We start from the raw sequence: 25,316 nt of genomic DNA on the forward strand, positions 1-25,316 counted from the left end.
AGGGGGAACTTCAATCACTCTTGTTGTCCATCTGTCACAAAAGTGACTCCTGAAGTTAAAGAGCTGCTAAAGTGCTCACCCATGCTGGAAGAAGCTTCAGACCAGCCTTTCAGACCAGGAGGCTGCCTATCAGGGCAGGCTCCCTTCTCTAGTCTCAGCTAGCTACAGTTTCAGTGGGAATTTTAAACTGGCTTTCAAAATGGGAACATACATTTGCCTCAGATGAGAGCAAAACTCTAGAACAGCATTTTGAACATATTTACTGAGTTTTGAACATGTGTCATGAAAGTGAGCCTGCAAGAGGCAAGCTTCTTTTCAGGTGCTACTTTATTCTATTGTCAGCAGTAAAATGGATGGTGCCTCTGATTTGTTTGGAGACAGATCAGCATTGTCAATAATTACTATGTAAAGTGTGGCAACAGATGGTGCAGGTGATCTAAAAGTTGAAAAAAAATACCCAGCAAACCAACAAACCAAACCACAAAAAAAAAGGATGAAGCCCTGGCTCTATTTAAACACTGAGAATACCATCATCTTCAAGGGATCCACATTTTCACCTGTGTACTTTCATTGAGAATACCAAATCACAATAAAGAAAATGCAACACAGAAGAAATAAAGCAGTATGTTATAAAACTGATTATTACCTTCAATGGCAAAGGGTTTCCCCACAGTTAAAAGCTTGCAGTCAGCATCTATGGATACTTCATAATCTAGGAGTGCTTTATCCATGATGAAGGCATCGAGTTTCTCTGGATCATGCCTGTATTCAACATCAAAGTCAAACAGAATCACTTCACAGTCTAAAACTCTGTGGTGCTCACTGAACATTAATCTATGTAGTTCTCTGGAAGATTAGTGAATGAAAATAGATAAGAGACTGCTATTTTAAATGAAAAAACAATTTCTATTTTGAAGAAAGGAAATGTGCATGCAATACAGACTTCGTGAGTCTAGAACTTGACAGCAGGGGCAGGACTTATTTTGCTCCTGTAAAGTACTACTGATCTGAAAGATGGAAAATACTAAAATATGTTAGATGTCAACTCAGTTGAAAAGTAACATAAAAGTAGATCAAAGCTATATTACAGAAAGAACAAATGCTGAAATACTAGTGCTGTGTTGGTCTCTCACTAGAGCAAAAATGCAGAAGGGTAACTCATACAAAGGTGCTTTTCCTCCTCTCTCCTGGAATATTCCTTCACCTAACTGAGCTTTTCTCTAAATGAAGTCTTCATGAACACAAAAGATTGAAATCTAGCATAATTTATGAATAGCATGCTTTCATAAGATGATGACACCCAAGAATATTTGCAGTGCCTGTTCTCATCTGATCCAGGGACTACACCCTCCCCTCTTTCCACTTGAAAAGTCTGCATGTTCTCCTGGTGTGAAGTTACATTACTTCAATGATTTTGATGGATTGATCCCAATTTAACCCAAAGAAACTGCCACGTATCTTAATTATAATTAGGATAGGTCTGGGAAAAAATATGTAAACAGGAAACAACTTCTTACGAAAATTCTCAGGCCATCTGTTTCGAAGCTTCTATATGTACAATGAATTAATTATTTCAGGCTTATTATCATCACTCCTGTTTCCTGGTACTGTGAGTTGATTATATGACCCCAGATTGTTTGGCACAAACATCTCTGAAGCAGTGATGCTGTAATTCCCTAAAGCAAGATTTGGTGTTTATTACTTTTTACCAGTCTAATGCTTCTTTTATTCATTTTAATGATAAATGCTTCAAGGTTTCTCTCTGAGAACCTTATCTCCTTCCAGCATGCTAAAGGTGCTGAGGAACCTCATTCACAACTTTTGTTTGTACTGTGATATTTTTTCTGAATGTTTCTCACTGCCTGCTGAAGAGCTCCCAAAACTCAAGAACCTACCACAATTTCTAAACTCCCTGTGCTTGATGGCAGTCTGTGCAAAGCACTATTTCCCCTGGAAATGCTCCAGATGGTGCTACACTAGCTGGGTCTCCAAGTATCACTCCCCCCCCTCCCCTCTCCCCAGTGATTATGTGCTTTCTTTTCTATCTCACACACTCCGTTCCATGGCTGTTTTGTGGGATGCCTGACACTGGAAGTGGGAAACCCGTCTCCATCTCACTGGCCAAGGAACCAGATCTGCTGTTGCATGCAGAGGCTCACTTCAGGTATGCGACTCCGTCGGTGGTGGCAGGCACGTTGTACCGGCGCATGTACTCGTGCATCTCTGGGAAGCTTTGTCTCACGTAATCCTCTGCGCTGCTTTCTCGCACAGTTCCGAACCGAAACCCTTGGGACGGGTGGTGGAGCTGAGGAGATGAAATTACAGATTAGCAGAGTTGTTCACCTCCTTCATATCTGGTACCTCAGCCTCATGTGTGAACGCTCTGCCAGGAATCCCTTCCTCTGCATTTCACAGGCATTCACAGCCCTTCCTCTGATGTCTTCCTGCTCCACATCAAAGAAAGACTTTGTGAAGACTTACCAGAGGACTGATTAGCCTGTTTGTTCCCCCTTGAGACAAGCTGAACTCCCTGACCTACGTGTTTGTTTTATTGTCTTTAAAATAATCAAGGTTTCAAGCAGTGTCATGAAAAGTCTTCAGGCTTGCTAGGATCCACTTTCTGGGGCTCTGGGTAGCCAGTCTAGCTTTGTTTTGGCAGAATGTATTTTTCTGACTCCCTTAGGACAGATGACATAAAGTCTTCGGAAGAGTACATACACCACCACTTCACGTCTAGATGCCTAGACATGATAAGACGGACCACTGCTCTCTTTGTTGACCACAGAGAAACTAAGGACTGAAGTGTTAAAGACACCAAAAAGTCTCCCCGGGTAGCAAGGAGGAGGAATGCCCTTCAGAACAGCTCAAACTGTTAAGCTCGATTACCAGTCTATACAAATACCATTTTTGCAGCTGTGTGTTCTTTTCTTAACGCAAAGTTAGCTTCACCTTCTGTGAAGCTAACCCCTTGAATAGTCTGGATGTTCACAAGTTCCACAGACCTCTGTTTCTAAAGTACATGGTTTCTCTTTGGAGCCTTTAGTGACTCCTGGGGAAATTCTTTGTTTGCAACAGAGGTGTCAGACAGGTGCTCTAGCATGCCAAGCAACTTCCTTGAGATGGCTGGGTGTTGCCAAGACTATGATAATTAAAGGGACTTCATCAGTGTACCAGCCTCTAAAAGACCAAGCTTTCAGAGCAGAGGAAGCCAAATAAAGCTAAGGCTGAAGTAGTCATTCTCTGTTTGCTTCCCAGGAAGCTCATGGTCTTCACAGCAGCTTGCCAAGATGATCTCACTATGGCCATGCTCTACTTTGTGAAGACCATGTAAAGAGGCATTCTGATTGTCCATCTGTCTCTCTGCATTATTATCTACATAACACAGAGTGTAGGGCAACTCAAAGCCATACAAAAGACCTCTTCTCTTCAATGATCCTATAGATAAAAGAACACTCTTAGATTTTTTATGAATAACAGGAGTAAGCAGTAAACACACACTCATCTAGTTCAGTCTGAAAAGGAACAGAAAAAAGGTATTTTTTATGTTTTTTTTTTAATGTCCTGGAAATGATGAATAAACTGTATTTCTGTTAATTTTTATCTGAAAGGTGGGCAAGTGCTTTCCACATTGTGCTCTGCTGATGTGGTCTCTGTTGAAACCCAGGAATGAGACCCATGGGTAAATGTGAGACTGTGGGCATGGAAGGTGTCTTACATGTTTTTTGAGGCATTCTGGTCTGGATGATCATGGACAAATAATCCCTGGACATAATCCATGGACAAATTCATCCAGAGCTGGCCAAAGTGCATGCTGTGCCAGAAGGACTGTGGGTGCAAAGCAAAATGTTCTTGATTGGATGTGTGGAAGCAGCATTCAAGTGCCAGAACTCATCAGTAACAGAGAGTGCTGCTGTGACAATATGTCATGAAGACTTCCATCACAATGCTCTCAACCTAAATCTAAGTCTAGTCTTGAGACATCAAAGATGACTTTATTAAATAATGAGTTGGAGTGGGCTCCAGGCACTCTGTATCCTAAGGAACTAGTTGCCACAGTCAGTGCTATATTATGGGGTTTTATTTCCTGGCAATTTCAGTGAAGAGACAAAAAAACCCACCGTGTCTCAGCATTCAACAACAGTTCCACCTTCCAAGACAGCTTAGGTGTTTGTTATATTTGTGTCCCACCTAGTGATGCCAATTGCACGACAACATCTGAGCTGCAGGTAAAGACTTCTTGATGCCTGACTTCAGTGGGAGGGGTTCTGCACTCAGGCTGTCACCAATGCCTACATCTAGATAAATCGTTTATCCTCTGTGAGGAGCATGGTAGAAAAAAAGAGAAAATTAACTGCACCTCCATGCAATTTTCTGTCCCCAAGGCTTTACTGAGGACTTCTGATGTTTTGTTTTGTGTTGGCACACTCTCAAATTTCACCGCCAATGATGACATCACTGGAATATATATCAGATAAAAAGTCCATCTGGCTTAATATCCTGTCTTTAGCAACACCATATGTCTGGTGGGAAGTTTTGGAAAGACTCTGTAGGGAAGTTACATAGTGATCCCTTGCATCCTACGCTCTTCCTGTCTCTGGTAACCTATGCTTCTATGCTTTTTCTTACCTGTAATTATGTGTCTGCAACTTTGCATTTGCTTACTTTTGGCTCCTTTTAAGAAGTCTAAACCTTAACAGTGTTCTCATCCTCTACATATTCAGGACTTCTGTTTTGTTCTTTCTACTGCTTATCCACATGAGGAAAAACATTTGCTTGAAGCTGTATGAATAGTGGATGAACAATACAAAATGCTGCCAGAAGTGGATAATGGACTACTTGTACTACTGTTACTACTAATCTACTAAGATTAACAATTAGAAGAATCAGGAATGCCTTATGTTATTTTTAACTGGTGATTTATTTGGAGAAGACAGTTACTCGTGGTTTTTTTTCAGTAAGGACAAACACAAACACTGTCTTACTGAGAATCACAGAAAGTTAGGGGTTGGAAGGGACCTCAAAAAATCAGAGTCCAGTGCCCCAGCCAGAACAGGGTCACCTACAGGAGGTCATGTATCATAGAAAGTTAGGGGTTTGAATGGACCTCAAAAGATCATGTAGTCCAAAGAGAGAAGAAATAGATGTGGAAATTATAGGCATTTCTAGAATGTAGAGACTACACTTCTTTGTTTTTTTCCATTCAAAGCTCAGTCAGTGTGAAAGGAGAACTATAATAAAGTAGGTAGGGTTACTAGGAAGTGCTGACACTTGTACTCATGGAGTACCTGGAGAGTTCCTGGTGATTCAAGTATGATCAAAAATAAATTAATGCAACAGCTGCAGATCCAACTCCAGACATGAGCTTAGATAACTTTACAAGGTCCCTCCAAAATTAGACATCTACAGCTGTAAGAAATCAAAAGAACAATGTTTATTCTGACCTAGTGAGGGGCTTTCAGGGGATAATGAAGTCCTAGCTTGACAATTTATTGAACAATATATAAAGATATTTATGGAACAGATGTTATATCCTTCTTCATTCATCTCCTTCGCTTCATGGCCTCCCTCTTCAAGCCATGGGAGTTGTGGAAGTAATTAATTTTTTAAAGAGGGTCACTGCTGATGAATCTAAGTGCTCCTCAGCCATCAGGCTCACTCTGTCCTCCCAGACAGCCTCTCCCATGCAGTGCATGGGGGCTGCACACTGATGCCTGTGTGGGACTCAGTGTTCAGCTAGGAAGCAGCCCTTTGAAAGTTATCTGGCACAGTCACCACAGCTCCACAGAGAGCTGCATACAGCACTGGCTGAGCTGCCAAGCAGGAGGAGTGGAGTGCCAACAGCCTAGAAACCTAACACTGTGTGCATGAACATATATGTTCTGAGGAGGGAGTTTTTATAAGGACATATAGCAACAGGACAAGGGGTAATGTCTTTAAACTGGAAGAGGGCAGACTGAGATTACACAGTATGAGGAAATTCTTTAGTGTGAGGATGATGAGACACTGGCACAGGCTGTCCAGAGAAGCTGTGGATTCCCCATCCCTGAAAGTGTTCAGGGCCAGATTGGATAGGGCTTGAAGCAATCTGGCCTAGTTGGAGGTATTCCTGCCCATGGAGGTGGGCTGGAACTGCATGATTTCAAGGTCCCTTCTAACCCAAGCTGTTCTGAGATTCCGTGAAGTACAATTGAGTAGTAAGAAGCCAATGTGTTTCAGTGGTTAAAAACCTATTCAGTTTTGTAGGTTCCCCAAAAAGGGGAAACCTTTTCTCAACTAATGACATAATTTTTGCAGCTCAAATACTGGTGTCATGAATGGCCATACCACTTAGGTGTATCCTGGATTTTTGGAACCACCTCCTCAGTCTGCTGTGAGGAAGCTGTGGTACATGAAGTTCTGAGACACACAGTGACCTCCCATTTGGATCTGTGCTACTTCATGGGGCAAACAACCTCACAGAGAGGGATGTAGTTTCAGAGGGGCTGAGCACTTTCCTCCTGGATCAGTACTCTGACTTCTCAGGTTCAAGGCTGTGAAATGCCAAGAGCAAAGGATCTTGAAGCCCAGGTCAGGAACATGTGGTTCAAGATAATGAGCCACCTTCTGTGAAGACAGAGCTCTTGGAAGAGGGGACAACTAAATGCTGCTGCAAAGTGCAGGATGAAGGTGTAGGAGGAAGGATAAGGAATATTGGAAGGGAGTATAGATTCTGGAATTAGGATACCAATGCTGTCCCTGTGACCTCCAAAGACAGTATCTACTGTAGGATGCATGGGCTGTGCTGACGTGTCCAAGAACAAGTCTCACTGTTAAAGAAGACATACCATGGGTAACAAAACAAACTAGGAGTGATGGTTTTTTATACTGTGTAAGAAAAAAAGGGGTAATGTGAATGCCTTCATGTGCTGGGGGAGTGGAATGGTTATTGGGTCACTTGAGCACTGAGACATCCATGGACATGCAGTCTTCCAGGAAAGTGAAGAGCTGTACAGAACATCCACATTTTCTGACAGTGCTAGGGAAAACTTTGGGACTTCTCAGAGTTTTCTGTTCCTTGTATACTGTTATGCTACTAGACGAATGATGTTGTGTTGCTTACTGCCAAAAGAAAATACCGCAGCTACCAGTTCCCTTTGCTTGGCACCTTAATTCTAGATCATCTCGTTTTCTGTCTCTTCTGCTGATAAAACATCTGCAGAGTGGGAAGTGGAGAACTTGTTTTATTTGGGAAGATGTTGAGAAGAACTGTATATATTCATACATCTATGGTCAATTATGCATGAAAATACCAGCGTTATAAAACCACAAGAGCAAAAACAGGAAAATACAAATATTGAATGTCAGGGATTTTGCATTACTTGACACATTCCAGTTTATGTAATCAAGTGTGACTGCATTCAGTGCCATCAGCTAGGCAAAGAACACCTTGACTCAGACTTGAAAAGACTCAAGCATGGAAATTTCCTCTGCAGGTTGGGATTTAAAACTGAAAGTGCATGAGATGGCTGCCAGCAGTTATCCTTGACATACTCCAAAGCTGGGATGTTGAGTTTTGAGGTCTTTCTAGAAGGTTCTGGCTTCTGTGTGACCTTTCGGTGCTACAAGGGTATAAGATTTGTCACAATGACTTTTTTTCCTCTTGGTATCCTGGTAGTTTGGTCTACTATCCTTCTGAGGTTTGCATCACATTTGGTTGTCATGTAACTTCGCAGTATGTAGGAAATGCAGGTGTTCAGCATGTAAATACAGAGAAAGGATGGTCTCAGCTCCAAAAAAATACAGTCCATACAATCTTGCTTTCTAATCCTGTGGGGATAGAGCTTGCTGGGAGCTGTGATTAGGCAAGGAAGGTCTAAACAGAGCAACTTTTAAGAAGGGAAATTATGGCAATTTGCTATAAGCAGTGAACCCATAAGTGACTGAAATCTAGGAAATGCTTTTCCAGTACTTAATCAATGGGGTGCACTAACTGACTTAATGAAGCTGATTCAAGACAATAATGTACATCTGGACAGCTGGCTGAAGGCAAAATGCTTCAGGAACTCAGTTTCTAATCAGCATCTAAAATCACTGAAATGATTTAATCATCCATTCAGTTAGCCTCTCTTTTCAAAAATTCAACTCCATGAATTATTGTTTGAGGGAAATAAAAAAAGGGCAACCCAGTGTAAAGTGGACTGCCAAGAACTGCATCCTGCACTGAGAGATGCAGAGTTAACATGGATCCAGCTTTTAACACCACATACAATGACGCTTTTTAATTTTAATAGGATATAGAAAGGGGCAACATGGCTTAAAACCCTGTCCTAACTTTTCCAGCAACTGTTGAGGAGAAATTATTATGAAAAGGTTTCTATATGTAGCTTTGCTCCATGGTACTGCTGTTTATCTTGTATAACAAATGTCGTGTTCAATGGGCATCTGGTGTATCAGCAGAATTGCTGTTAGTACCAGCAAAACCTCTGCTGGAGAGTCTTAAAGAGTATGTTCAGTTTTGGTTCCTAATCACTGGAGAGGGGTAGCACTAAGTGGCCTCCTCTGGCGTGAGGAACCGACATGCTTTTAGAGATTTGCTGTTTTGCAGTAAGTCTTCTGTCTTCTGTGTATGAAGAAGAGAAAAAGAACAAAACAAATAAAATTTAAAACCCCCAAACACTCAACCCAAGTAACGCAGAACACTGTTAATGGGATTTTTCCTACTTTACTGCAAGGTTTTTAAAACTGAGTAGTGATTATTTCTGTGGTGCAGAGGAAGATGAAAGAAAAAAAATTCATATTGAAGCACATGAATTTCAAATTTTTGCAGATGAAAATTCACAGCTGAACTTCTGGAAGTGAAGACTTTGTTCAGACCACTGTTTCATGTGTTCAGGCTTGGGAAGTGGAGATATCCCTGCAGCCTCCAGGAGATGGTGTATGCAGAATACATTTCAAAACTCACTTTCCCTTCTCAGCTGCAGAAAGTGTCAGTGGAGCTGGTTGTTGGCATGCCAAGATAATGTCAGATTTTGTTAAAATCCTGTCACTTTGAATCCAGCACAGCTAGGCCATTATTTGGCACAAACCTTAACAGCTGCATTGAAGTCAGTAAGCAGTTTCAATCTAGAAACAAATGCATAATCCAATACTGACAGTTTATTTTCCTGCATTGCAGCAACAGCAGATACAAAAATAAATTACAACTTAGGTCTCCATTTAAAACTATTAAGCCCATCTTTTGATGCTTCTCATGTGAGTGCTAATAATTAATTATAAGATCTGCTCTGCTCCTCTGTGTGCTGCAGAAGCTGCATGGCTAAGGGATGACACTGGGGACTGTAGTCTATGGTAGGAAAGTTAATTGCTGAAAATTGCCCTACTGATTGAGTTACTGGGCAGTGCCTTAGTACCAGAAGCACCATGAGAACAGAACTATGGGGAATATGAATGTAATGCTGTCTTTATATCAGTTTCTTAATAGCACTTAAATAGTTTTCTGGACAGAGGGATCTTTGAGCTGGAATTTATTCCAGGAAAGCTGAGATCTGTAAAGTATTAAGTGTAAATTTCTGTAGAAAAACTGGATACTGGAGAAAAAAAAAGAGGATGTAGTTCTCATCAGGCAACAGAACACCTTTTCCAGCTGCAAAAGCACAAAGCAACCATAAAAGTGCTCCAGACTGAATAATTTCCTCTACTATGTTTTCTGTTTTCTGCATGTAAAATAGGCCTAATGCTGTTCCAAAGCAGGTGAAATAAAATTAGAAGCAAGGGAAGGATAGCTGTTTGGTTGATGACATGCTCAAACTACCAAAGAGACATGGACAATTTCTATTTAAATAATCCTTCTTGTCCTTTCATCCCAAACCTCAGGGCTTTAGATGAAAAGCTACCTCAGTTCTTTACAATCAATGGAGCACTGGAGGGGGAAACCTCATGTGGCAGTAGCTTAAAACTGTCAGGACCCTTCTCATCTTCAAAACAATCATCCATCAAAGTATTTCTTATAAATTTCTCCTGCTGTTTCTGGTTGATTAGCCCAACTCTGTCCATTAATATGGCAACTGTCCCTCTGGTACCAAAGCTGAACACAGTTCTCTGTGGTGACCCTGTTTAAACTTGTAGGGCCAGGCTAGTTTCTGGTTTCCAGGAAAGGAACAGACAATGGTTTTGTGTTGCAAATGGCTCACCAGTTACTAGATGAACAGGCTCCCAGTTGTAGATCATGGAACTGCCAACCATTACAGCCCTAATTTCTTAAATATGTTACTGGCTACTAACTTTTGGTTCAACAACAGCAAATGAAGCTAAATCAGAAGGAGTCCTTTCTTACTGACAGGTCCAACATGGGAACTAAATGTTATTATTTTATTATGTGTTGAGCACGAAGCATAAAATAAAAATGATGGGCTCATTTGGATGCCTTGACCTTGTGTGCAGTGAAATACACACAGTTCTTGAAATTACCTGGTGTTCAGTCAATTCTTATTGTACTCAATGAAAACTACTTTTTTTCTAGAGGACTTAACACTTTGGCATCCCTGAAACCCAGGAAATCATTGTGGGAGCTGACTGAGGACTTCTGTCACTAGGAAGGTAAGCCAGGCTATTATCCAGATCTCAGTTTATAGAGATCATATAATAGAGATCAGATTATATAGATCATAATGGCTGTGACTTTTGTGAACAATAATAAATATCCTCAATGCTGCTAAGTCAGCTGTATAATGAAGACAGGCTGAGGAAGTTGGGGCTGCTCAACCTAGGGAAGAGGAGGCTCTGAGATGATCTTATAGCAGCCTTCCAATACCTGAAAGGAACCTGCATGAAAGCTGGGGTAGGGCTTTTTACACGTGTGTGTAGTGAGAGGACAAAGGGAAACGTTTAAAACTTGATGAGGGGAGATTCAGGTTTAGAGATCAGGAAGAAGTTCTTTCCTGTGAAGGTGGTGAGACACTGGCAGAGGTTGCCCAAGGAAGTTGTGGCTGCCCCCTCCCTGGCAGTGTTCAAGGCCAGGCTGGATGGGGCCTTGAGCAACCTTGGCTGGTGGGAGGTGCCCCTGCCCATGCAGGGGATCTAGATGATCTTTAAGGTCCTTCTCAACCTTATCCATTCTATGATTCTATGATTCTATGTTTTATGATTCTGTGATCTTCCATGTCCCAGACAAGAAGATCAACCTTATGTATCTTCTCTGTTCTCTGTTCATTTTGCTAGTTACTTCAGTAACATTTTCTCCTGATACTTCTCTTCTTACATCATTTATTGCAATGGTGTTAGTCCCATCTATGATGCAGCTGCTATTTCTGGTGGTGGGGCTCATTTTTTTTTTTTTTTTAATTACATGAATATAGGTATACTGCATCTTAAGGTTAAGAAACTGGCAGGAATACAGCTGGAAAAATGCTAAACCCCACAGATTGATTCTGGTGCTGAAAGAACCCTCATGACCTACATCATATTAAATGAAGACAGCAGGACTTTTTTTTCCTTCTACCCTTACCCATACATTCTTTGAATCACACCATTAGCATGATGAGGTGAAGACAGCAGGTTGTGGCTGAGACAGTAGGTGACAGTACAAGGCACTCTACGTAGGTTAATACCTGTGGCAGTAAGGGTTAGTATGTGAAGATGACAAAAAGATAATTTTTAGCATGAAGGCATAAAAATGCAGGTCTTGTTGGGGAAGGAAACTTGAAGTACACTGCAGTGCATTGTCTAATAAACTGGGTGTCAGAATGATAAAAAATCCAAACTGGACAGATTCTGAGCCTCCAGAGATGTAACTATAAAAGAAAGCTTTAACAAGGTAATGGGGAAGCTAAGCAAGTCAAGCATTCACCACCATAAAACTGCATGGGGAAGCTAAAGAGGACAAGATTTCACCTCTATAAATTGCAGGTGTCTTTCATTCCTGTATGAGGTTGCTCTGCTATGCCTGTTCTTTGTTCTGACTAGAGTTTCATACTTTATTTCTCCTTTGAGATTTTTTCACTCTAGTCTATGTGACACCTAAAGACCTCTTGAGCTCAAATCCTTCACTGACTCATTAGTACTCAGAAAAGCACCATGTATTAATTAGCAGGCTGTGATGCTGTGACTCATGACCTTCCTGTGTCCAATGACTTACTGAACAGAAGCGAATGCTCTATAGACTTTACAGCCAATTTTAATTGTAAAAAGAAAAGAATTCTGCAGTCCAGATTCTAAATGACATAGGAGCAACATGATTTCTGTTAACTCCACTGAGTTTGTTGCTTGCTTTTTAGCTACTCAATTTAATGCATTGAATGCATATTTAAATTCGTGGTATTTCATTATATATTTAATACACAGCAGTGCAAGTGGTACTTCTTACAGTGATACATCTTAGTTTGGCTGCAGTGAAAGGCCATGGGTGTCTTTAACAGCATTTTTTCAGTGTAGTTATTTTTTTTGGGGGGGGAAGAAAAATCTATCAATAAACACACAACAGTTACAGCCTCACTTTAAAGCTTGCTGGACTTGAGGTAAGGTATCATTAAATGTAGGGATATTTGAATCATGCCTCCAGTGATGAAAAAAGGCCTATAAAGTGACTGGAGCTTTCCTTTTCTCTGGTTTGGTATCGCTAAAGTTCATCTGCAGTTACTTGCCAATTGGTATTTCTAGACTGTTTTAATACATGAAACAGGGAAATTTTAACTGCTATAATAATGGCCAGAAGCCTCTAAATAGTGTGACTATCTCTCCCTGCTAACTTTTAAAGCATATTAGACTGAGTAAATCATACATGATGTCTCCACTGCAGATATGTAAAATTAGGTGAGATACAACAAAATTGCTGGCAGTAGGACTCAAAGGTGTAGCCACTTCTGTTAAATGAATCTCAATAGGTTCGATATTGCCTGTCAAAATACAATGTGGAAAGGAACTTTGTCATTGTTAAAGTTTTTAAGTGCTCAAAAAAAACCCAAATGTAGCTTTAGTAAATTACCAGGCACAGCTACTCAAGCGTGCTCTAAAGATGGCAAAGAAAAGCCGACAGTTGTCACAGAAGTGACAGTGGTCTGCTTGTACTTGAAAAGTTCATTATTGTTTCAAGAACAACACTATAAGCAGAAAGAAAAGCCAGGCACTGGACCACCTTATGGAAAATCTGTCAAGCTCCTCAGCTTTTGCTGCTGTATGCTTTCTTGCTGGCATGTCAGAAATATTTCTTATGTTCTCTGGGCTTCCACAGTTATTTTACCTCAGATATTCTGAACTACTTGACATGCTCCTGAGTTTATGGTGCATCTCTTATGGTACATGTGCTCTTGCACTAGAGCCTGAGAGCAAAGTCCCTGCTTCAAGTGCCCTTGCCACAAAAAGAAAACTACTCCCTGGGGAGATCTTGTAATACAAGACCTTATTTTTGAATTTGTTAATGAAGAGTTATACTGGAACCTCATCTGCAGGCTTGCTGGCCAAAGGAAGCCACTGACATTGCCACGTACTTAAAGGTAACTTCTTTTCCCTCTCTGTGTCACTGAAACCTAGATTACTCACACATAGGTAGTAATGCTTTATGGCAACCATACTGGAAATGGAAACATGAAATATCTAGATTTGTCACAGGACTGGCTAAATGAGACAACAGCCATCAAGACATGTTTCTGAAGCAGAATCATAGTGAATTCTACCTTTTTGTGCCCAGAGCCCTTTGCTTGCCCCTCTCTGCTCAGCCTGTGCCCACAAGGCTGTGTGCTCAGCTTGCTGCTGTAGATCTGTAATACAATCACCACCTCTCAATTAGGAAAGCTGACAGTGGCCAGCTGTCCCAGACTTACCTGCCAACACCTACCTACCTGTGTGCTCCTCTAGCACCAGCTCTGCTTTATGGAGTTTTTTCTCCAAAAGCTGTGTTTGCTAGTTTCCCGTGGAAAGAGATGATGGTCAAAAATGTGTAAGATTAGAAAATGAGGGAGAGAGGGAAGCTGTGGCCCAAAATTTCTCACTTACTTAGAAGAGTTATAATTTAAGGTGGCAGGACACTGATGTAGTACTTCTACAACTGACTGTGTTGCAGCTCCTACAGTAAATAAATCATCTGAATGTGATTCAGTAAAGGAAACAGCCAACTTTGATGGATAGTTCCTATGTTTGGCTTTAGTGATCCACCCTTGTTAAGATTCTTACACTGAAAACAAAAAAAAAAAGTTTCCAAAATTCAAGGATTATTCCAGGAACTTAATTCTCCTGCCTCCTGTTGCTTGCCTTCTGCTCTGGTTTGTCTTGCCTTACTCATGTACTTACTGGCCACTACTTTCAGCAGTATGATGGTTATTTCTGTATTTCCTTAGTTTTACAACCTCAGTGCATTCAAAGTTCCAACTAAGATATCTCTAATTCTGTATTTGACTTTACCTTGTGTTTAGTGGTTTTACTGCAACTTGTTTTCTTTTGAATTCAGCAGCATAGGAGGACTGTGCTTCCTTTGCTGGCCTGTTAAAACACTGTACTGCTTGGTAAATTAAACATCATTGTTGTAACATGTTTTTTTTCTAGAAAGGCAAATGCTATTTATTAATCCTATATCTAAACTTGTATTTTTTTTTAAATCAGAAGAGAGAGGACCAATACTACTGACAATACTGATTTTTGATAGCAGGTTTCTAATCCTGAAAAAAACTGCTCCACATTATTATTTTTCCCAACTTGCCTTCCTTCCTGACTGTATGCTGTCTCAGACAGGATTTGCTGTTCGTGGCTGTCAGCCTGAAGAAACTGTCTGTCTTACATTACCCCAAGAAGGTTGCTCCTCTATTTTGAGCTTTGTTTTTTTAAAGACATTTCAAAAGCACAGTACAAGGGCATATGTATCCTGAGAGAAGTAGCAGAATGTTTACATGTCTATTAAATGAAAAAGAGTATTTCTGTATCCTGCTGCCTTCTTTTGCAGTCTTCACCACTGAAAAGGAGGACATAAGCAGATCTGGGAAAAAAACCAAACAACCATAGGATCTTTAAATCACATTAAAAAATGCTTTATGTAACTAACTTAAAGGTGATGCACACACCTCTGCAGCTGCTGTGCCCCAAATTTTCCTGAGCCTAAGCTTTACGTTTTAGAGAGAATTTTATTGGACACATCTCAGGTTAAGGAAAGGTTAAACCAGTACATTTTCTGTTATAACTAGTCTTACAGACTAAGATTTTGGAGACAAAGGCATGAATGAAATGTTCTAAATCATCTGGTAGTCTGGTAACAGCAGGCAATCCTGCTTTTCCATAAAATCTACCACACTGGGAATAAGCTTACTACTCAGGTGCTTAGATCTAGTCCATGAAGCAGCAAAGTGCTCGCAGTAAAGGCCAGTAATGCCACTGGTATAATGGGATCACAGAGGTTATTCACCATGAGTCATTGGTGTCTCTAAGGTACAGGACTAAGACCTGTGTTTGCAACACAGCTTACGCTTCAGTACTCTGCACGCAGGTTCATAACCCCACAGCCAAGCTTTGCAGTGCAGCTTTGAAAGAATTTAATTTTCTTGTAACTGCAGAAATTCTCCAATACCTGTCTTAAGGACTCTATGTGCGGTCACAATAATGAGGCATAAAAATAGGATGTAATCTGATGCTATTTGATTTTTTAGATCAGGTTATGTCCATGCAAAGAGTTGAGTAGTAACATGATTTCAAGCCAATACTATGGCTCATACAAAAATAATTGTAACAGAGACATGCCTGGAGCTGGGAAAAATAAGACAAAAGCTGTCACTTGCTTATTCACAATGCTCTGAATAAAATATCGCATGATTCCTGAATGGTTGCAGCTCAAATTGATGAAGCTATTGTTGCAGTAGTTATGATATTTTTTCTGGGAGGGGAAGAGCAGGCTATTAGTAGCAATTTAACAATTTGTTTTAACTCATAAATCAATTTTAGAATAACTCAGGCCAACCACATAACTATTAGCCGTTGCTTAAATTAGTTTTGGTAGAAACAATATAGACAACATTGGAGGAAGTAAGTCAGAAATCTACTTATAAAGTCAAAACTGTATGGTCATTATCCTGAATGCAAGGTTTTATGAACATAACAGATGGTGCATGGCCTTTGATGTCTTGAGGGACATATGTAGCCTTTATTTACTTCATTTACTAAAGTAAAGTAAGTGGTCAGCCCTTGAGTTCTTAAAATTACTTTTTCCAGTTGTGCAATGTTGTATCAATTGACTTACTCCAGACAAATTAATAGTGTATGGTTTAAAAGCTATGTACCAGCAGTTTGGGTAGAGTATAAAACCATGGACAATACAATCATGCCCTTACTGGGGAAAGTGCCAAACAAAACAGGGAAATTTGCTCTTGCTACCTTTGCTCCTCTACACTGGCTGTCAGGCAAAGAGGATGAGGGTGCCTGGCACCTGCTGCCATGTATTCTCTCTACAAATCATTCTGCATGCCAATTTTCACGATTGTTACTGAGTGGCAAATAAAATCAGAATAGTCTTCTGAAGATGACAAGACTTCCACTCCAACTAAAGATACCTTCATCTCCTGGGAGTGGGAGAGAGAGTGGGTGGAGGCAGTCCTGCTGCTACATTTTTTTCTTGCTTTACCAAAAACTACTGGGAAGTCTGAGCTATTTGCAATCGGGTTGTCTGCAACATAATTCACCTCCTCCCCTGACAGTTCCCCAGCAGAAATATCACAAATCAAATGTTTGGCTACTTGTAAAGTGAGTTCCACTGCTTTCAAGCAAAACGTAGGATTTTTCAAAAGATTTTAGTTCTGCTCCACCAGATTTAGCATTTGTGAGGAATTCTGCCAATAGCGCCTTTGTAAACACTGTTCTGGCCTGTGAAATACTTGCAAAGTCCTACCCAGAACATCAGTGGTTTTGTCTGCATGCTGTGTGGTTGTTTTGTCTGAGGAGATCTCAGGATGACCCAAATCATCCAATTAAAAAAACAACTACAACCAGGAGGGCTTCAGAACTGAAATCTAGCCCTTATTCTGCATGTGAAAGCCATTTTTCTTCTCTGCAGTGGGCAACACCAAAATCTTTTGCCTTCCTCTTCACCCACAATCTTTGAATTCCTTCCTTCACTTCTGTGGATGTTTAAAGATCCTCTCACTGAACTCTCCTCCTGAAGTGCTGTCAGATGGTGACTAATTGTAGTGCAACTGCTGTTTGGCACACAGATGGCTTTCTGATTTTAGCAGAAACCACAAATTATGCAGCAGTGAATTTTGACTCGGAAGAAGGAAAGGCTGAGTTAATAACAGACACACTTTACCTTTGGGTCGTGTATTCCAGAAAGCTCTTCATAGATCTTCTCTCCTACCATGACAGCAGCGAGGTTGGCTGTGTATGTGGACAAACAAAACAGACAGAAAATGGCCCAGAGATTCATTAAAAACCTTCCAGTCCAGCACTTGGGGGGTTTGATGGCAGCTGTTCTTCCAAACAAGATTGAATAGCAGACATTCAGGGCAGAAGAGAAAGAGAAGACTTTGTTCCTATTCCTTCCCTTGGGGGTCAATCCAAAAGGGCTTTTCCACTCATATAAAGTGAGGAATATAGCTGTGATGTGCAGAGACACGAATATCCCCAGCCACATAGTCCAGTGAAGTGGCCACATAAAGGCTCCAATAGGAGCCGCTGTGTCTCTGGTCCTCACCAAGATGCCCAAGCTGGTTGAAAAGAAAGGGCTTGTGAAATCAATTACTTGGCTTCGGGCAGTGTTAATGCTAAATGATGTCACTGCCATATGAGCTGTGCCAGCCAGAAGGTCTCCCACCAGCCCTGTCCAGTGGCCATTCTTCCAGGCTCCGTATTTCCCATCACCAACAATGTACAAGTCAAAATCAAAATTCATATCCTCAGCTAGCTTCTCCAGCAGATCAATGCAGTAGCCATAGCAGCACTTCTTCAGCTCAATGGGAATGGTGTCATTCCCTCCTTGAAGGGTGTCAAACAGATTATCCAGCATGGCTGAATCGTTGGTCAAAGGATCTAGGCACAGCTGCCCTGCTGGGCAAAGACCTTCATCATCTACATCTCTTGTAAAGACAAATGGGTGCTCAATGAGAGTTACCACTCTGAGGTGCAGCCGGGTAGGGTGTTGCATGTGACTTTTATGTCTCTGGGCCTGTTCTGGCCATATCCCATAGTCCATGACTATCTTTCCTTCTTGCCAGCTCCCCAGACGAGTCCACATTGGGTTCCCAAGAGGGTCATGCTGCAGATTCCAGATGAAGAAGTTGTTTTCTGAGCTGACAATGGAGGAGCCTTTGACCTTAATATGGCCACTGAGACCATCAAAAGTTGTGTTGGCTATAAACCTGTTGGAGGGAGAAAGCAGAGTAACAGAAGCAGACAACTAAAGTCATTATGCTAAAGCACCATACATGCAGACACCACACATTTATATTTAATAGAATAGACTGGGGATGTTGTTGAACATTTGGATCATCAATGGGTTTCCTTTGGCATGAGGAACAAACCACTGGATATATGACTAAAGTACTTGGGAATCCTCTGCTACATATCTTACCCAATGCAGATAACAACTTTTCAACAAAGATAATATTTTTACTTACTAGAAAAAATGAGAGAAAAACACTTTTTCAGTTACCTTTGCCTCATAAACTAATAAAACATAGGTTAATTCTAAGCTGAACCTGCCCTATCTGTAGTTAGTTGCCTGGATAAAAACATGTATGAAAACGAAGAGTGGAAATTATGTATGAAATGTCCTTCCAAGAAAAATCCTTTCATCTCAGTGAGATCTAACTTATATGAGAGGCTACTGAAGCTCTGTCAACATCTTTCAAGTACTCTGAATTCAAGCAGTCTGGATTCTAAAATTCAAATTTGGCATTGTTAAATCACTGTTAGCAATTCCAGAATGACGATAAGGACTCAGTGAAAGATGGCTGCCCTAGGTAAGTCACTTTTAATTCTTACAGAAAACCCAACCAAAAAACCCAAAAAACCAAAACAAACTCAATACAAGTTTCTCAAAATATCTGCAAAAGCAATGTTCTTAACAGTGCCATTTTGATATTGTAGCATATTTCATGAAGTATGCCACTTTTGCACTGAACATTCTGCATTGAGATTTCTGTACTTTTACTATTCCAGATATTCACAATAAAGTCAACTATTTCCTTTGTACTAGGTGGCAATGTTTGCAACTAGCTCTTCTCCCTGTATGTTGCACTCAGCTTCTGCTACATCATTTTCAAAGAGGCTAAAATGACATGGATAAAGGAGCAGGCAATTGAAAAGGAAATAATTTTTAGAAGAAAAAAAAAATTTTTTCCCTTTCCTTTTCTTGTAAGCATCATGACTGGATTTATTGCTCTCTGTTAACAGTAAGCTTTTAGACATTTTTCAAGGACCCCACTAAGACTGTACTGTCTTAGTATCATGATTCCATTCAAATACTGAGTTAAATTGGTATTATCATGATGTAAGGTAAAACCAGGCACATGTTTTTCAATAAGAGGCATTCAGAAGACAGACTATTTAGCTGTCATAGTAGAATGCAGCACTTTCACATTAGTTCTGGGAACTGGATGAAAGCAAGTATTGGAGGAAGTATAAAGGCTATAGCTGTCATTCCAGCCTCAACAGGCAAAACATGTAGTGTTAGTTGTTTATCAATATTGAGAGCAGACAAAAAATTAAACAAACTGATTTGAAAAGGGTACATCCTCAGCAAGTATGCATGCATGCATACTTCTGCCCTATCTCTAACCTTTGTTTTGATCGACTTGTGAGGGTATTTTACACAATTTCATTAGTTAAAACTCTGGACTGTGTCAACATCCTATCAGTTTTTGTCCTCAGCAAAGGGTAAATTTATGAAACCAAGTACCATAGTTCTAGGTGTGGCTGTTTATGTGACAGCATTCTCTGAGGTGGCTTCAAAATTCTTCCCAGGGAGTGTACTTTGAGCAGGTTGAGCTTGGAGAAAGATGATGCAGCCAGTACTGTCAAAAGCTATTGATGTTAACCTGGGCCTGAAAACTGTGCCTAAAAATGCAGATAGGTGTTTATAAATAGGATAGACACATAACGTGGTTCTCGTTTTTTTAAAATCCTTTACCATTTAGCCAAGTGTTAGCAAAATAATACCACATCTTTATGAATCAATCAGAGGTGTCTGCCACTACACTAGTCCTTTCTGTCTACTCTGTGTCAGATTTGATGGTGTGCTGGCATGTTTGTGTATGTAAACACTATCAAGACAAAGTTTATAGGAGAAGGCAATCTTAAGCACCAAAGAAAGATTTATGTGCCCAGAAACTTTTCTGGTTTTTATCTGTTCTCCTGAACCTTTGTAAAAAATTGTACAGTTTACTTCTTACAAGCCTTGCTGAGTTTATTGCAATCATCATTGCATGTGTACATGGGTCTGTATGTAAAATTTTGAAAGAATTGTCTAAATGTGGAAAATAGTGTTAAGTTCACCAAAAAAATAGTGTTAAGTTAAAAAAAAAAGTTCACAAAATGGCAAAATTCAGGGAGACAAGCCCTCAGATGGAGCAGCTAACAAAGTTCCAGTGAATGGGCTCCCCATTGCTACTACAGCATCACCTGGATACCACAGTGCTGCAGACTACGTGCTCTGGGAGTAGATAAAGCTATGGAATAATGCATTAGATTTATTTTCTGTAGGTAGAACGAGAACAGTAGAATTTACGCATGGTGTTCTCTGACTTTTGCTGCAGAAGTAAGTGTGCCCATGAGGGTAAATTGAGCCCTCTGTACCTGTCGTGTAGTTGATTTGCACTAGGAGAGGTTACCAGAGAGATTTAGTAACACTTAAATGTATGACTTCACTACCTTATTGCATTAGTGGCTTACTTTTGCAGCTGATTTGCATGTTCTATATTTCTGGTAGTGACAGGGCATTAATCAAAATAAATGAGGGAAGCCGTGTGGGAGATACATTTTAATAACATTTGGGGTTGTATGAGTGGCTGTGGTGGCTAATCATTTGTGTATGCTGCTTGCAGCATTAGTGAAACTCATGCCAGGAATTCACATAAAATAACCTTTTATTCAGTATGTTTAGGAAATAGGTAAGAGAACATAACTACATTAGTCAGGCCAGCAATCTTTAGTGTAAATCTCTGAGAATTACAATTACTGGGTATAGCACAGATACAGGTAATTTCTGAACAATGTCTTTTTAGTGGGGCTACTGCTGGATTTGTATGAAAAGATGGTATGTACAAATTTCAAGAGTGTGAAGATCCTCAAGCCTGACAGGTAAATGAATCTCCTTTATGCCATCTCCATGAGTGTGAACTGATGATCACACTGATAGGCTGTGATAGTGCTATCAAAATCTTACTAGCAATAATTTCACTTGACCAATGACTCCAAAGTGTGTCATTTTGGGGCAGGGCTTTTTACTCAGGTACATAGTGAGGGGACAAAGGGAAATGGTTTAAAACTTGACGAGGGAAGATTCAGGTTTAGAGATCAGGAAGAAATTATTTCCTGTGAGGGCAGTGAGACACTGGCAGAGGTTACCCAAGGAAGTTGTGGCTGCCCCCACCCTGGAAGTGTTCAAGGGCAGGTTGGATGGGGCCTTGAGCAACCTGGTCTGGTGGGAGGTGTCCCTGCCCGTGAGGGCGGGTTGGAACTGGTTGATCTTTAAGGTCCCTTCCAACCCTAGCTGTTCTATGATTCCATGATTTGCCCATTTCAGCTTTGTTTTTCATGTGCTCTGTTGTACAAACTGCTCACTGGAGTGTTAGTAGTACTACCATACACCTTCATTGTACCTCTAAGTATTATTTAATTAAATTATTTAATTGTCTTTTAAGGTTGGTGGCTTGGTTATTGCACATCTTTCTTGGAAAGTTTACTGGAGGCAGGAAATAGAGTGGACAAGTAAGTAGTAGCCTGCTGAAATTACCCAAGAAGCAGAGTTAAAGCTGCAAGACTAGTTAAATCTGTAAGGCTAATTAAAGCTGTAAGACAAGATGAGGATGTAAGGGTTTGTACATCTATATCCATAAGGATAAAAGTGTACTTTGCCATGGACCAGTCCTTGGTCTTGTTCAAAATCACAGTTCTGTTCCTGGGTGACATCTGGATGTCTGCACAGCCAGGGTATGAGCAGTGGGGCACACTGCAGCTAAGGGGGAACAAAGCTCTGTGCCACTGTGACTTCTTCATTCCTGCCCACCCTCAGCTCCCAGGCTACTTATCAGGACAGATGGGTTCATTCAGACAGAAAAAAATTACATTAGTAAACAAGCAGTTAAACACCATGATGAAGGTTTCCTTGGGAGTGCAGGACCTGCCTAAAAGTAGTCATGCAATGGACAAAGTTGGTCATAGTCAAGCCACTCACTGGTACTGAGAAATCATTGGTACTACTCGCAGTTACTGGTTAGGCTGCTAACTCACACTCAAATGTATCACTACTGGCCATCAGGTATCTGTCTACCTTATTCAGTATAAAAACCGTTGATTTAGGACAAGGGTTTATCTAACCTGTAATTTTGTCATTATAAGGGTCTGCGAGCAGGTGCCTAGGGAAAGGAAAGCTAAGCATAGGATCATTTTTTTTCTTTTCTACAATACTGACTGGAAGGACAATAAATTTCATAGATATGAAATTGCATATTGCCTCCCAAAATACAAAAAAAGCTACAGCATTGAGTGTTCATGAGAGAGCAAATAATTTTTTTTAGAAAGCAACAATGAAGAAATATTTTGTAGGAATATATTTCAGAATTTAGTTTTATTTTCCTTTCTCCTTGTCCCTTCTTTAACCCCCAAAATGTCTGCTTGTAAAACTGCTGTCCTCAAATATTTAGTTTAAGAAGCATCTTGGAGAGTTTTACTTTAGATATGACCTAGTTAGAATACTAGAATAATGAGACAAGATTAACATCCCACGTCAGTGGGAATACTTAGAGAGACTGCAGTATTTATTTTATTCCTAAGATGTGCTTCACTATTTGGAAGCAGGGGGGTCTGGATGCCTAAATTAGGGATGGGTGCTGCCTAAGGACCTAAATAGGGTCTCAAAAGGTTCTATCTTGAGTAGTTCTGTTACCATGTTATTGTGAAGACACACCTCAGATACCATTTTGAAAAAAAAGTTCCAAACAAACAAAAATCTTTTTAAAAATTATCCAACAAAATCTGTTGACCGAAAAAAGATGTGATGGAGGGAAAATACTGAAAAAAAACCACTTACTGGATGTAAAACAGCTGAGGGAGACTGTACTTTTGAGAGCTCTGACCAGAAGCAGTGGCCTCTGCAGTGGTCAGGGTCCATCTTCTTTGTTTCTTTTCCATGGAAGCATACCAGAAGGGCTATAAATCTGCTTTTTACCCTCTGATTGCTTTGGTAGCACAAATATTCTTACTGTGTTTTATATTCTCTCAGGTATCTCAGAGAATTTGACACTAGCCCTGACTTTTTCCTCTTACATGCATAAACATAAGTACAAAATACTTCCAGAGCACAGTCTTTAACCCAGCCTACATGACCTCTACTTATGTGGAGCAATTTCTTCTTCTACTGCTGGCTTAATATCCCTCTGTGGTTAAATGTGTCATTATTTGTTCAGAAGAAATGAAGCAGATGTGTGTACAAGGGAGGGTTAAACTGCATGATAGCTAAGCCACAGGGAACAGTGGGGGGGGAAATGGTTTTTATTGTATACCACAACAATTAGCTACAAAAAATAAAAAAACCAAAAAAACCCAAAAACTTACTTTGACAAATACTGCCCTGAAGTGATATTCCTTTCATCTGTGTCCATGCAATTCATTGTACTTGGAATAAGAGCTAGTTCTGGTTGAATCATGGTGGCTGTTGCTACGGCTCTTGCGACCAGCTCCATTGCATCCTGTACATAATGCTCAAAGACTGACTCTGTTGTCTTGCCATGAGCAATGAGACCAAGTGGCAAACCTTCTGTCATCAGTTCTTCCACATTCCGTGAATCCCCAATAATCCAGTGAAGTTCTGGAGGCATCACAGCAAACTGGGTGGTTATTTCAAAAATCCTCCGTGTTTTTTCCATATCACATCCAAACATCACCATAGTAGATGCTGTGTCTTTGATGCTCTCCAGGTAAAACTGTAAGTAGTTCAGAAGATCACTGGTTGCAGTGAGGTTTGCTGTGATGTTTATAATGGAGCCCAGGTGGAACTTGGAGCTCTGTTGTGTGAGGAAGAGAAAATCTGTGATGTTCCACTCCTCCTGGCATAGCATCAGGCTGAAATTATACCAGTTGTTCATTGCAAGGATCGAGAAAGTAATGTCAGCATCAGAACTCAGTGAGTTTTCTAAACTCATCTGCAGGTGAAGGGGATTCTGTAGTTAAAAAGATGAAATGCAACTGGTCAGAAATATGCTGGACACAATATTAATGAATTTGATTAATTTTTATTCACTCATACTCACTAGTATTCACTATAACACTCATGAATACTCATTAGTATTCACCTGAAAGCCAAGAGAACTGTGTGGGAAAGTGGGGAAATTAAACTCACCCAGCTTAAAGGGACTGTGATTCATGGACTTCCTCAGCTAGAGGCTGAGTCCACTTCCATGGTCACTAATAAGTCTGTTTACAAAAATCTTTCAATGCATTTGTACTTTTGGATTTCTCGCCATTTTTAGGCAAAGAGTTCTCTGCTCTCCTATGAGGAGTATGAGAAGGTATGGCCTTACTCTTCAGGTTCAACCCTGGTGCTAATGTTCAAGTTCAATAGACGCTGAAAAGTTCATTTTGTAGTTTATACATGAGCATCCTAATTAAACAGATCCCAATCTATAATCAATGCATGTCATAAACTGCCAATAAAACATGAGAAGATTGATTCTTTGGTAAAGGACAAGTTATTGAACACATCAGAGGCTAAGATGTGAAGACTGAGATTTCTGATCTGGAAAATAATCGATAAGTAAGCATTCCATACTAATTTTCCCCACGTTACTGATGATCTAACAGAACTTAACTTGTTACATTCCCCAACATGATTATCCTTGGGTTTATCTTTTCCATAAAAGGAAAAAGGACGGGAGGCTAATCCATTCCTCCTCTTAAGAGAGGTTCCTTCCTTATTATTTGATCCATAAATACTCTTCCCATACTCTTACTCCTTCCCCTTCCCATGACCCAAAAATAAAATTAAATAAAATTAAATTTTATCTACCAATCTAAAAAGGAAGGAAAAAAATGTTAAAGAATTCAAGCAGTTCCTGGTATTTTGCTGCAAAGTAGTTCCCTGCTCTACCAAAATGCTTCTGTGAGGCCTTCGGGTAGCACACTATGTAGTGTTCCATCTTTTGGTTTGGCTCAGAATT

The 25,316-nt window shown here is 40.3% G+C and overlaps 1 protein-coding gene and 1 long non-coding RNA gene across 2 annotated transcripts in view; both read right to left on the minus strand.

Annotated features, from left to right (window-relative positions):
* The window catches only part of GRIN3A (glutamate ionotropic receptor NMDA type subunit 3A), a 71,132-nt gene that overhangs the window by 14,367 nt on the left and 31,449 nt on the right, over nt 1-25,316 (minus strand). Inside the window, exons 2-5 of the mRNA XM_071730037.1 lie at nt 23,716-24,320; nt 17,252-18,299; nt 2,160-2,305; nt 647-762 (exon numbers count right to left, since the gene is read on the minus strand). Of these exons, the coding sequence (XP_071586138.1) occupies nt 647-762; nt 2,160-2,305; nt 17,252-18,299; nt 23,716-24,320 (1,915 nt within the window). The remainder of the gene's footprint in view (nt 1-646; nt 763-2,159; nt 2,306-17,251; nt 18,300-23,715; nt 24,321-25,316) is intronic.
* LOC139789388 (uncharacterized) lies at nt 14,975-17,241 on the minus strand. The gene is made up of 2 exons (XR_011723159.1): nt 16,683-17,241; nt 14,975-16,636 (listed from the first exon to the last, which is right to left on the minus strand). It is a non-coding gene; the product is annotated as an uncharacterized lncRNA (long non-coding RNA).

The sequence above is a fragment of the Heliangelus exortis genome, chromosome Z, assembly GCF_036169615.1.
Source record: "Heliangelus exortis chromosome Z, bHelExo1.hap1, whole genome shotgun sequence".
Classification (NCBI taxonomy): Eukaryota; Metazoa; Chordata; class Aves; order Apodiformes; family Trochilidae; genus Heliangelus; species Heliangelus exortis.